Source organism: Rhinopithecus bieti, unplaced genomic scaffold (assembly GCF_001698545.2).
Source record: "Rhinopithecus bieti isolate Rb0 unplaced genomic scaffold, ASM169854v2 scaffold_50805, whole genome shotgun sequence".
Lineage (NCBI taxonomy): Eukaryota > Metazoa > Chordata > Mammalia > Primates > Cercopithecidae > Rhinopithecus > Rhinopithecus bieti.
In genome coordinates this window covers 606,526-621,062 of record NW_016819929.1, presented here as the reverse complement: position 1 = coordinate 621,062, position 14,537 = coordinate 606,526, and the positions used below count along the sequence as shown (strand labels likewise).

Genomic DNA, 14,537 nt, shown 5'->3' with positions numbered 1-14,537 from the left:
AGCCACTGCGCCTGGCCCATTCATAGCTCTTATCACAGTTTACAGCTTTCTATTTATAGGTAGGATTATTAATGTCTCTTAATTACTCCTATTCGACTGTAAACTCCATGACAGCATGATTCTTGTCTGTCTTGTTACATCCTGACGTCTAGTAAAGGCTCAGTAAATATTTGTGAAATAAATAACAGCCTTCCGTTAATTAGGATGAACCTTGACTTTGGCACTGGCTCCACTTTTCTCTCCATTTCAAGCCCTGCCATCATGTAAGCAACATCAATGTCTGTGGATGACTCATCCAACATGTTAGCTTCATTGCCCTTTGATCTCCTCTACTTCAGCAACCTCTGACCATATGCCACTTTCTAAGTCATTACTAGTCATTAGTTTCCTAGACCACCCAATAGGCATGGAGCTGCTCCACTTTAGAATTACTGAACTCTACTAGCCTAATCTCTGGCTACAACCTCCTAGTCCAGTTACTTCTTGGTTCTCAGAACACCCACTCCTCATTCTCTTTCTTTTTAAAAAATTTTTGATCAAGGACTCATTTCACAGCCAAACATTTCTCATTCTCATCAAGATCTCCCATCCTTTGATTTCTCCCATTCTGCAGCTCATTATCACCTCATGGCTTCAATCCCTACCCAGTGTAGGTGCCATGGTACATCACTTCAACCACTTTCTTGCTGGCTACTTCACTGCCCTTGCATTTTTAATCTACCATTTATTGAGCAATTACTGTGAGCAACATTACATACATTATCTCTGCAACCTCTCACAAAACCCTTGAGGTAGTATCAGCATTGTCCCCTTTCACAGATAAGGAAACAGATTCTAAAAGAGGTGAAGTAGACTTCCAGGGCACTGGTCCTTGCTGGGGTGAGCTGGGTGGCAGTTAGGTGGCACAGTCTTGAGTGCCTCTGCTGCCAACTGTGAGCAAAGTCTCGCCACTGGCAGCCTGGCATGGCACTCCAACTGTAGCTGTGTCAGTGTGTTATGATGCCCTCCCACATCAACCTGGCTGGAATCTTCACTAGTAAAGTGAAATACTCAAGGCTCAACAGCACAGATGATGGCTACATTGACCTTCAGTTTAAGAAAAGCCCTCCTAAGATCCCCTATAAGGCCACTGCACTTGCCACTGTGCTGTTTTTCAATTAGTGCCTTTCTCATTATCATAGGCTCACCTTCTGGCTACATCAGCAAAGCAGGGGTAGACTGGGCAGTTCCAGTCCTGATCATTGACATTCTGGTATTCCTGCCCAGATTTTACCACCTGCACAGAGCCTACTATGCATCCAAAGGATTACTTCTAGGGCTTACCAGGATTACTTCTAGAGGTTGCTCCTAAAATGACATTCCAAACTTTGATGACTAGCACCCACTTCAGCCCCTAGGAGAAGAGTTACATTGAGACTGTGCCCAGCTTCAGGATATCGAGCAAAAACCAAAGCTAACTGAGGGTTAGGGAATTGTGCAGTTTACAGAAGTTTAACAAAACAATGGCCAGATTTTATGGGTCCATCCCAAAAAATGTTAACAGCTTACAATTTGCTAATTAAAACATGCTCTATTTTTCATCTCCTGGCCCTGGCAAAAGCTCTTGACAAGTTTTTCCATATGAATATGTATTATGGAAGAACAGCAATGCTAACTGTCTGAGAAAATGGGAGGTTATTCTCTAGTGGAAAGTGTTGTTCCCACCACCCTCTTTAGAGTTGAACATTTCTTTTAAATAATCTTCATTGTCCATTTGTTCTTGTAGCAAATTGAATAAGTCTAACTTCTTATTACTAAGCAATTTATTTTTAAAATATCTCAATATCTAATCTCCTACACTTATGTCTACCTTCATGTTCTGGTGGAAGACCTTGGTAAAGTCAAATATCAGTGTGGGTCCATCTGTAACATTTTTCACTTGTTTTCTTATTGATAACAACCAGGAATTTTTTTAACCACAGAAGAAGTTTTCAAAGTGTAAACCCTTTCTCTATTTACCAATCCTTGGCCAGTTCTGATCCAGTTCACCAGTAGGTTGGGCAGCATATAATTTGGGTCGTTGGGTCTTTTGTAGATCAGTATGTTCTGTATATCATGTCTTTAAGTAATGGACTTTTGGTTGTTTCCTAATGAAAAATGTAGATAAGTGGTTATTATTTAGAGTTTATAACTCTATTGCTAGCACCTTATACTATGATGTCATTCTGCTAAAGATCAAAAGACTCAGCCTGTATCTCCAGAGGACTAGATTGTCTTAGGTTGAATCTGTTTCCTAGCTTGCAGAAAGTGACTCATTAAAAAGAAATTAAAATGTTGAAATCCCCCAAAAAAGAAATGAAGCAATTTGTGCAAGATCACACAGCTAGAAAGTGGTGGAGCAGGGTGCAATTGGGATCTCAAGGAGATAGGTCTGACTCCAAGGTCTGTGCTCCAAACCAGTAGGCTATTTTGCCTCTCAGAGGGAAAGATAACTGTGACTGCAACATGGAGAATGAAAGAGGGAAGCAGGCAAATGTGAAGATTTGGAGACCATGGCAGCAATCCAAGTGAGAATTGATGGTGGACTAATAATTATCTACTTGAACACTGCAAATAATTCCAAATAAAGTCCCACTTACTTCAGGCATGTGACTTTACAGGATGAACTTGGTGGGCTTTGGCTGACAGCACAACTAGGTATGCCTATAAGAAACCAAAAGAAATCAGTAGTTTAAGACATTATTTCAGAATAAAACTTTTAACTTTAACTTTTCTGCAAATGTATATATATACACACATATATAAAATATATGCACACATTATTTATTCCTAGGTATGCAGCCGTTTATTAAAAGCTTCCCATGTTCTGGAAATTTATTATAGTCTTATTTAAATTTCCAACTACCCTGTGAACTACCATTTTATAAATGAGGAATGTGAGGCTGGGTGCAGTGCCTCACGCCTGTAATCCCAGAACTTTGGGAGGCTGAAGCAGGTGGGATCGCTTGAGGTCAGGAGCTCCAAACCAGCCTAGACCACATGGAGCGATCTCATCTCTACAACAAATGCAAAAATTAGCCAGGCGTGGTGGTGTGTGCCTGTAATCCCAGCTACTTGGAAGGCTGAAACAAGAGAATCGCTTGAACCCGGGAGGCGTAGGCTGCAGTGAGCCGAGATTGTGCCACTGCACTCCAGCCTGGGTGACAGAGCGAGACTCAGTCTCAGTAAATAAATAAATAAATAAATAAGTAAACAAAATGATGCACAAGAAGATCAAGAAAACTGCTTAATGTCACAGTTAGTTAATCGTAAAGATGGGATCAGAACCCAAGTCTGCTGCTCTCCTTCTAGTCACTTATCCAACGAAGTCCCAACCTTAGTTAGATTCATACTCCCTGACACCACCCACAGGCCGTCAGGGCCGGGGCCGGGGCCGAGAGGGGACGGGAATCACGCAAGAAAGCAACTACAAATCTCCACTTTCCAACCTTATCAAGGAACTAACCCGCAAAACCTGTGGCTAGTGATCTGCCAGGGAGGGGCCGAGCTTTATCCTGAAGGCCTCGAGGCACCCTTCCGCAGTCTTACTCTGGGCAGTGATCCCATTTTACACTACCCACTCTGCTGGCACCATGTCCAACAGGGGCAGCAAACCTAGCCTCAAAGCCACACCAACCCAAGGACAGCGGCTGTTACATTTCTTCTCTCACAGAGAAGACACAATCAGAAGACACAATGGCGGATATCAACGTAATCTATTTGGGTCTTCTCCCCGTTTAAAACCACAATCGAGGATCTACAGATGACCATCAGTGGGTTCACGAACCCTCTGTGCTTACATGCAAATCATGGGCATTTTTTTAAAGGAGGTGGTCAATTGGTCAATAGTTTTCTTTATTTTCAAACGGTGCCATGTGCATCCTACCGCCCACCTCAAGAAAAACAAACAGGTTAAGAATCCTAACTCAAAGCTCTGTCAGCAAGAGCTTCTAGGCCATCTATACTCTCAGTTACGCATGCATCTGGCTCCCGCCGTAGGTCGACCTTCCTTCCTGCTCTCCCCTCCCCAGCACGCACGCAACCACCAAGCACGCGCCCCAAACGCACGCACCCCCCATGCACGCATCCCCACGTACGAACCCCCACGCACGCACGCACTCCACGCGCACGCATATATATTATTAATAAATCTATATCCCCTCACGCACATCTCCACATGCACACGCACGCACATACCCCAAGGGCTTCTCCATGAGTCTCCACGCTCAAACGCATCTCTTTGTCACCAGTCGCACACTCCCACGTCCGCATCTGTGTAAATCACATCTTCGCATCTCCCCCACACATCTCCACACGCACACAAGCATTCCCGCACACGCGCGCCTCCCCACGTACGCACCTCTCTACACCCCTTCATACACACTCATGCCTTCTCACTACACGTACCAGCCCATTTGCACACGCTTGCACTCTCCACATGCACCGCTCGGAGCTTTTCCCCCTCTCTCCTCCCAATGGCTGGCTTCTGGAGCCGACCTTTCCACGCCCCCAAGCTTCGCGGCAGCTAGGTCCCTCCCCAGCGCGCTGAGCTCACCGCGCCGGAGCCGGTCGCAGCCACACAGGCCCGTCCGACTGGGCCACAGCTTCCCACCTCACATCCCAGGAGACACCAGGCGGGGCGTGGCACCTCCCACGCGCGGCTCGAGGGAACTCCCAGGATTTCCCGTCCTTCCGAATTCGGGGGGGTCGGGGACTGCGGGGAGGCGTTTCTCATCCTCGCTGGGGAAAGCGCTCACCTGATGCCCAAAGTCAGTTTGCTCTTCCTCTACCTCCTGCCAGAGGGGAAGGGATTCCAAGAGAAAGCCAAGGTCTTTGGGGCGGAGAAGGGGAAATGACTCAGAGAGGAGGCGGCCCAGAGGGAGGGGCTAGTCTGGAAAGGGAGGGCAATGGGGTGCCGGAGGGAAAGGGGAGAAAAAAAGAGGATGGGAAAATCGCGTCAGGGGCAGTTTTGGGGGTGTCTAGCAAAGACCTGGAAGGCCTTCCCGGTTAACCCTGACTTCAAGAGCTGCTGCACTGGGTCATTTATTTCCTCAGTGCTGGGCCTTAAACTTTACCTGATACCCAAAACAGCCATGGCTAAGACCCTTGGCTAGCAGCTCACCAGGCATATAGGAATCTGCAGGTCTGGGCATGGGCGCAGGGATTGATTAACTCTTCATGTTCGAGGGAGTCAATAATAGTCTTAACCTTATAGGATTGCTGGGAGGATTGAATGAATCACTGCAGCTCAAGTGCTTGGCATAGTGCCAGGCACACTGTAGGCAACCAGTCAATGAGCGCCTATGAGTCAAAAAGTCTTCATTCCTTGATACTCTGTCTTCCCTCTAGATTATGAGTCTCATGAGGACAGGGATTATGTATCTTATTCATCACCGAACTCCAGCACCTGCCTCAAAGAGACTATCAATAAAATATTTGTTGAATGAGTGAATAAATGAATGGCGGAATGATAACTTGGAGTGGTGGCTGTACCACGACTCTCTCTTCTGCCTTTTAAGGGATGTATTTGTGGCAGTTTGGATTGGGAAGACCATAATTGGAGAAGGTGGCACACAGGACCCCTGTTAGTTGCTGTATCAAGTGACCTCCTCTGGCCTTGGAAAGTAGAATATCTTTGGCAATTCCCTGCATGAACACATTGAAGACTCTCAGATGGCTGACCTGAAATTTGAAACAGAGACACCACTAGCTAAAACAGTATTTGCATTTTGTACAGTTATCAAGCAGGATTGGGGAGAAGGCTGAAGCAGAAAGCTCAAAAGTAATGGTGGCAGAGGATTGGCAAGGGAGGTCCAGGTGAAGTGAAGTGTGTAAGGGGAAGGATAGTCACCCCAAAAGGGATTCTGATGATGGTCCTAAAGTAACAGTAATGTCATCCACTTCTCTGTCCCAGTCGTAAGATTCCCGATGATCTGCCCTCATGTCCCAATATTCTTGAGGTAGGTATGCACATCAGGCTCCTGTCACTACATTCACTAAATTTGCATTTATGGTAATTCATACTGTTAGGGCTAGAAGGGACCTCAGAAATTACCCATACTCTTTAATACCTAGTTGAAAAACTAAGAGCCAGAGATAGCAAAGGACACAGGCCTTGGAATTCTCTGGCCTTGGTACTGAATCTTTCAGAGACTGAATTTATTTTATACCCTAATTATGCATTTAATCTCTGCCCCATCCCCATTCCCACCCCAACTCCCAAAATACTGAGAAAATGAAAGGACATGAATGGAAGGTCAGCAGAAGGGAAGAAGAGAAGAGGTACTTCAAAAGACCCTGACTTTGCTTCCTTTTGCTTTCCCCTGAGGAAGTTACCTGGCCCTTCAACTAGTCTCTGTATGAGAATGGCTCTACCCTGGCACCCTAGCCACTTGGCAATATCTACAATGATCCCTCGAGAAAAGGCTTGAACCACAGCTAATCTGAGTCTTGGCAGAATGCCTGTGATCCTTCCAGAGCACAAGGGACGGGAGGCCTGAGAGGAGCTGCTTCAAGATAATTCCCACTTGCCTCCTTATCTCCCTTGGCAAGCTTCATGAGACAGATTTTCATAGCCTCTCACCTCCCAGGTATGTCTGATGAGGTACAAGACTTCCTGACCCACTTCCCTCAGAATAGAGCTACAGACTATAAAGCCACTTAAATGCAGTCTATAATTGGCTTCTTAGCAGTGAGGTATCCCACAAGTAATTTGGAAGTCTTCTGGTCCCTTGTGTTTCAGTGTCATCCTTTTTGTTGTTTGGGACAAGGACCATTTGGGGCTGGAAACTTTGACTGCGTTTTGTTTCACTGTGTAAATAATAAACTGTTTGAACCTAAAAGTGATTCCTTGTATCTTTACCTACTACATCAGTCAGGCCTTGGACTTGGACTTGCCATATGTGCTTGACAGTTGCTTACTGTGAATTTCACATTTTTGGGCCATCTCATGACCCTCTCTTATCACTGAGGAAGTTAAGTCAAACAATGAGGTGTTGCTGATAGTAGCTTTTTCATATCACTATACATCAAAGGGAAAATCAGCCCAAATTCAATTTCCTGGGACTTTTAATCTGCCTGGAAGAGTAGCAGATCCTCTTTGTATTCTGTGTGCAAGGCCGGCCCTTGTGCTCTAGAAGGATCACAGGCATTGTGCTAAGTGAGACTCAGTTGTCATCTATATCCCCTTTGAAAGAGTCCTCTTGGTCCAAAATATTTCCCCTGGCAGGGGCTTAGCCTGCCAAGGCATTGTCGGCTGACCCTTCTAAACTGGAAAGTCTGAAGCTTGCCCTCTCCAACTTGTCAGTCCCAAGTCAGACAACAAAAACATTTTCCCCGGAAGGTTCTTGTTAACATTTCTTGTTTTCTGAGAAACCATGTCTTGTTTTCTGTATGAATTTTGCCCACATTCCTCCATTAGCACATTATTGGTGGTTAATTTATTAATTCTTCTAATTGTTTCCTTTGAAGGAACCTGGCCTTAAAGAATAATGGAAAGAAGCAGTCATGGGAATCCTGGACCAGGAATATGTGCCTGAGAGGGATTATACATGTGGTGCTGGTGAGTTCACCCAACTTCACAGTGTATGAGGTGACCTACTTGTTGTTCTGCTTATCAGATTCTAATTCTATTCAACCAGCATTTACTAAGCACATACTATGTACAAGTCTCCATGCTAGATCTTGGTAAGAGCTTCTACTTGCACTCTGGTGTCTCTAGTAAATGCTCCCTCTGTCAACTACCACTATTAACTCATTGAGTTCATAGATGTAAAACTATCTGAATTGGGTACTCCATTGTAAATGTTAGGAATATTTTTCATCTTAATATCCCACCACAGAAATGAGAAGAATACTAGGAACAGAACTAGTGGTTAATAACTGCTCTTGAATGACCTGAAAAGATCAGTCGCAATTGTAATTTTTGTATTGTGCCCAACAGTATAGGAAAACCAGCTTGATCCTCCATTCCTGGAAATTCATGGTGGAGGAGAGTCATTCTCATTAGCTGTCATGCTATATACATTTCTAATAACCTTGTAACAACCTATTTGGTCTCTGTTACTCCTAACCATCTTAACTGAGACCTCCTCCCTCTGAACTACAGGCTCAGATTCTCTGAAACTCTGGTACTTATTCTATTCTCAGATAGGGAAGCATAAAGAATCCTGTATCTGCCCTGTCCTGGCACATTAAATGGAGATGGCCTTTCCAAACATCATCACACACACAAAAATATTAAAATCTTGGCTATAGGTAATAGCCCTATATTTGGTATTTGCCTAGGTTGCTCTTCAATTAAACCATTAAACATACAATGTTCCAAATTATTTTCTCCTTTATATTTTACTCCTCTTACCTTTGGGCTGTAGTTCTTATAGGCCCCTGGTCTGATGACCTGTTTCAAGTCACTTCTCTAGCTGCCACCCTTGATTGCCCTGCTTCATTCACTTCATATCGCATGATCCCTTTTAGTCTTAGTGCCACTACAAATCTGATTAAGATATGCCCAATTCCAGCCCTGAGGGACTTCCTAGCTTCCTCCCAGTCTCCTCCTGCGGGCCAGGTGTTTTAACAGTAAGTCAGCTCACTTGCTTCTGGTGCTACCCTAATTTTAATCAATGGGTTCCAGCACTGGGATTTTATTTGTTCTTTGATTCTCACCTTCTGCTCCAATCTCTAAAACTGAATGTGTCATGTTTCCTTGAACCCTATATCTTCATTTCTTTGGTCTTCTTGACCACATCATGCTCCTGAAATCAAAGTCTTCTTGATTGGATTTTGAGCTCCAGACCCCCTGGGTCCTTTCTATCCAGATCACTACCTATTATATGATCCTTGGTTTCCCCTAGTCACTTACTGAATTCCAGAAGAATTCATGGCTATCTTCCTTTTAGTCCTCCCCCAATTAAACTCCAGCGAGAGACAACCAAGAATTCATGAATACATATATATTTATTTAATTCATAATATAGCATTTCGGATGGACTGGGATATTGTAGAGAGGGATGAGGCTGTGTAATCCACAGATGCTCATATGTCTGTCACTAGCAGAGACACTGTTGGTCCAAAGCTCCCAATACAAACAGTCGTGTGGTAAAGCATTTGATAAAAAATAGTCCAACAATAGTCTAATAAATAGTCTAGCCAATAACAACAACACAGCATATGTCTGAATCTGGCAGACTGTACCATAAAAGGCAGTTTGCCTGACCTGATGGCAATCAGTTTGGTCAACCTGTAATACACAGCCAAATACAGCCATTGGTGCCAACGCTGCAGTTGGCTTCAGGAGCTAGAAATAACTGTAGGAGTGGTTCTTACCTACCTGCCTGACGTTCTCCATTCCTTGGAGGAAGCGGTATCAAATATTTGAGTTTATTCAAAAGTCTATCCATGGATTGCTCCATCTTGGTAGTCATATATAAATATGTAAACCATGGAAGTTTAGAAAATTCACCTAGTGTGTTTTAGCCAAAAGGAACAGATAAGTGATTTTGCTGCAATCTGAATTTCACTGCATCCAAAGATACACATTGAATTGTATAATAAAAACACATCCAGATGCAGTTACTCTTACTTACAAGTAGCCAGAACCTCAATGTGGCATTAAAATTTCTTTCACACTCTCAAAACAGGTTTTACTTTATTTTTGATTATTTTTGTGCTTTCTTCAGTAAGACAATATAAAAAGTGGAAACAAGCATAAATTGCAGACATAAAATAATCTTCTGGTAGAAACGGTTGTGGAGAACAGGTTGAGTAGAGCAACAACAACAAAAGCTTATGGAGTCACCTTCTTTGAAAATGTTAACTACAGGTCCTATTCTCTTTGTCCAGCTGGGTTTAGCTAAAGGTACCAATTACTTCTCTTAAGGTCCATGGCAGTGCCAGAATTCTATAAAAGTCAAGTTAACTGAAGTAAATATCTGGGGCCCATCACACCCCACTGAATACTTTGCCACCATGTTGTATCTTAGAAGTCATTTTCACTGTTTGGCTCAGAAATTGGGACTTCAGAGTTAAACTTCATTGCTTACTCCAAACCCAGTTTAATTCTCCACTTTTCTAAGTAGGCTTAGCTCTGAGTGATTTTTGGCTATAACCAAAATGTAAATCCACCTTCAAAGAACAAAGTTTGACAAGATTGAAATGTTACTGAAAAGAATGGTGCCATATGCTCCAAAGACATTTCCCCAAGATAACTGCCAAAGAGTTTTTGAGGACAATGATCATTTATTATGTAGGAGCCTTTATACTTCTGCAAAATAGAATTAATATAGCTCAAATGGAGTAGTAACCAAGCTTTTCTGCCCAGGAAGTAACAAACATCACTATGAACATGAGAGTACAAGAGGGAAACTTTCATAATTCAGTTTTTCATTGGTACATTCATTCAATAAACATTAGGCAAGCTAATGTTCCAGGCACTGTGCCAGGTATTAAAAATATAACAACAACAAAAGACACAATCCTTCCCCTCAAGGTGTTCAATCTAGCAGGGAAGATGATTATACATTAAAATTTTCTGTGCATCAAAATCATGAGGAGCTTGTCAAAAATGTAAATTCCTGCCTATGTTCTCAGATATTCTGGTTAGGTCAGGAGTGGGAACCCAAAATCAATTGTTTTGACACACACTAAAGGTGATTCTAACATAGGTGGTGTGAGGACCATGCTTTGAAAAACACTGCTATGCAATGTGATTATTGCTGAGAGAGGGGGATGCTTGGGGTGTCATGGGATCTCCAAAGAGGGACACATCATCCAGTCCAGGGAATAAAGAGTTAGTCTGGTTGAGAGAGATAGAATTGAGGAAAGGTAGTCAGGATAGAGTCAAAAGTAGGGTGGGGAAATTAGAGCTTTGTCCCAGGGCACTAAAATATAAAAAACACCACAATAAGTGAACAGCTTTGGAGAGCAAAGGACAAAGCAAAGGAAATTGTTCTACTGGGATGGAGGTTGCATTTTCTGTACTTACAGCATTTTCACACTATTCCTTTAATTTAAGAAAAATTTCTGTTGTTTACTCTGGGCATTAAAATTGTTAATCATGTTTCTGCTGCAGGCCCAGAGAATAACTTGTGTAAATAGTTAAACTTGGCTAGCTTAATCAATGTGAGGGGGAAAGTGGCAAAAGATGAAGCTGTGTAAGCAAACAGGGACATGAAAAGCCAAACTCTAAGGAGTTGGGACCTTCTACTGGGTGCTAAGGGAGCCAGTGAAAAGTTTTATGAAGGGGAAGAAAATCATTTTTTTTGTTTAAGAATTTGGAGGTAAGCCCTAGGGAAGAGACAAAGGTGACTGAGAAATGAAGGACACACACTTTAAAGCACTGCTACACTGTATTGGAGCTGGAGGTAGGGAAAGAGATTAACATTTATGGCACACTTAAGAAATGTCAAGTGCTGAGCTAGACAGTTTACATATGCTATCTTTTTTAACCTTAGAAACAGCCGTGTGAAGTAGACATTATTTTACAGAGGAGGAAACAGAGGCTCAGAGAAGTGAGGTACTTGTCCTAGGTCACAGCGCTAATAAATGGTAGAAAAACTAGGATCATTTGAATCCAAAGGTTATGAGCTTTCCACTACAGCAAGCTATTTACCAGCACTGATGAATTTTACTGAGGTTGCTCATTTCCTGATTAGCAGTAAGTACATATGGTCTTTAAAACCAAAAAAGATGACGTTGCTGCTAGATTTATATTTTTGAGCCTTCCTTGTGTGTCTGCATCAGTCTTGCTTTCCACATTAAGTGAACAAACAATACATAACTGTTATTGGGGAGGATTATATACTTTGTTTCTTCCACAGAATAGTAAGCCATTGGCAGCAGGTAGAGCATTTTATTAGTATGTGCACTCCCATGGCAGTAGTTTGGTACCTGGCATCTAATAGTTTATTGAATGAATTAATAAATAAGCATCCACCAAACTAGGGGAAAGGAAGAGGGGAGTTTTGACATTTCAAGTCTCCAATCTGGGGGAGTTGTTACAGCTACCACTTTGTAATTTTACAGCAGTAATATTTTCACAAATACCAGGAGAACACTTCTGAAGCCATCTTAGCTCCTGGAAAGGAGAAAGCTCTGGCTCTCTGACGTCCCCAATCCCTTCAATGGAAATTTTAAAAAAATCATAGACCAAAGGCTCCATTTCCTTCAACTATACTGGTCAGGACTGGGATGAAGTTTATGTCTGCATTTGCATGGAGTGATTGGCTAAGCCAATGAATACTGTAAACAAGATTGCAAAAGGAATGATTATTTATCCCATTTAAGAAAACAAACTGTTTTCAGACATTCTTAAGTACTTCAGGAGTGTTCTATATGAAAATGCAAGTACATTTGTATGTGAATAGTTGGTGCATCAATAATACGCCATTTTTACTGATTAAGTAAAGTAGGTTCCTAAAGAGCCTTCACTCTGCAACTTTTTAAAAGCCTAATTCTCATAACTGTATGTACTTGGGAGTAGTAAAACTGTTTTTTAAATAGTCTATGACAGAATTTTTAACAATTCGGATGGCCATCCTCAAGTAGGTAGCATCACTTCTACCTGGATTGATTTTCTATGCAGCAACAGCATCTCTTGTGCAATCTTGTCTGCAAATCTCTCCTAATCCAATAGAGTTCTTCCCATTATCTATGTCATGGTTGCATGTGTATGTATGCATGACAAGAAGGAGGAGGGCAATGATGGGTAGAGGGAAGAAAGAAATGTTGATTGATTTTGATGTTTCCTTTAGGGGACAAAAATGGATGGTGTAACTTATTTTCCCTTCCAGTATATTTCTCACTCAAAGGAGCAAATTAAAAAGTTTTATGTTCTAGTTTGAGTTGGTGTTTGGAAAAAAAAAAACAGTTTTTTTGTATATATAATATATAAAGTGAATATACATACATATGCAAGTGAATATATATAAAGTATATATATATATGTTCACTTTATATATTACATATACACATTCATGGTTTCCTAACAAAACCTTGATGATAGGTTTTCATCAAAAGTAAAATATAGTATGTGATAATTTGACACTGTTCAAAATTCTACATGGCCAAACTGGCCAGTACTAGAAAGGCTGACTACCCCCCTCTTCTGGCTGGCTAGCCCCTTATTCAGGGCATCTTTCCACATTATTTAACTAGAATTACCCTAATTGCTTCCAATATAATTTATATTCCTAAATCACTGGGAACTTTTAATTCTCCAATGACAACAGATGCATTTTCTAAATTTTTCTCCAATGGCTTGAACACAGACTACTCAGATAATTTGTTCTGAGAAACTCAATATATTAATTCAAATATAAGCTTTAATGCACAAAAATTAAATCTGCAGTATCTAGTTATTTTGGATGCTTCAAACAAACTTTATTTTGTATCTCATATATTGAAGGCTAACTTAGGTGTAGGAGGGAAGAATTGCTGAACTAGAGAGCCGGTGAATTATATGCTCTCCTGAAACTTAATGACAGGTTTTCATCCCAGAAACATAAGGGGATTCTTGAGGCCTGCAGTTGCATTCCTGCCGCTCAGGGTAATCAATAAAATCTGGGGCAGGCAAGCCAGACAAGATCATTAGGGATTTGTTCCAGATTGTAAATGTTGGACAAACTGGAAGAATGAAGGTCACATCAAAAGTATGAAGATGGAGAGAGTTAGCTGGGTCATAGAAAGACAGCATATTGTTGTCATAATCCAGGAGGACACCCAGACGCTTCAACTGTGGGGGCACATCCACCAGCATTTCCTTGTTGTTATGTCTCACCACGAAGTTACTATTGCAGCGAGAGAAGACCCATGAGGAGGCATTCTTGCCAATCCATTCATTCTTTGGAGCTGATTTGTAGGCAATGCCAATTGCATACCTGTGAGACAGTGGAGAGGAGACAGAAATAAACATTTATGAATGATCTGAGTTGTGTTAGACACCATATATGATATATAACAAATAGGATACATGTTTATTCCTTAAATAGTTTACACTTAGATGCATAATGCTGATATCACTAGAGCTTTAAAAAGTTAGCAATTAGAACAATGTGGCAATTTCTATCTCCTAGTCCAGTATATTTTCCAATATTTTATGAAAATTTGGCAAATTTTCTGGGAGTGGTTTTCATCACATACCTTTTAACTTTGACTTATTGGTATTATGGTTGTGCTATAGAATGAATCTCCTAGGAACCTAATGACAGAGGACAGAAGGGAAAAGGAAAATGGGATCCACTTACCATGTTGAGGAACCCATGACCACCTCCCAATAGTGGCAGCCACTGTCAATGAATATATTTCCTGCTGCCCCATAGCACCCTGTGCCACTAAACCTCTCTGGGGTATGGCTCTTCTTTAGAGAGCTTTCATCCTTCTCCATCTGCAATCCATCATTGGAGATCTTCAACTTCTTGTGAGTCATTTTGGGATCCAATTTAAAGGGTTGGCCTGAAAAACAAAGTAGAAAAAAAAAAAGAAAAAGCACAGTGAAGTATCTTAAAATTCTACCTTTTCCACCA

At 41.8% G+C, this 14,537-nt stretch overlaps 1 protein-coding gene and 1 long non-coding RNA gene across 2 annotated transcripts in view; both read right to left on the bottom strand.

Moving 5' to 3' along the window:
• Window positions 1-2,052: 2,052 nt before the first annotated feature.
• Window positions 2,053-4,502, bottom strand: LOC108520084 (uncharacterized). Its single transcript, XR_001882826.1, has 3 exons — window positions 4,426-4,502; window positions 2,619-2,682; window positions 2,053-2,126 (listed from the first exon to the last, which is right to left on the bottom strand). It is a non-coding gene; the product is annotated as an uncharacterized LOC108520084 (long non-coding RNA).
• Window positions 4,503-8,954: 4,452 nt separating this feature from the next.
• MID2 (midline 2) overlaps window positions 8,955-14,537 on the bottom strand; it is a 104,735-nt gene continuing 99,152 nt past the window's right edge. The window contains exon 10 of the mRNA XM_017859351.1: window positions 8,955-13,892. Within this exon, the coding sequence (XP_017714840.1) occupies window positions 13,490-13,892 (403 nt within the window). The 3' untranslated portion in view covers window positions 8,955-13,489. The remainder of the gene's footprint in view (window positions 13,893-14,537) is intronic.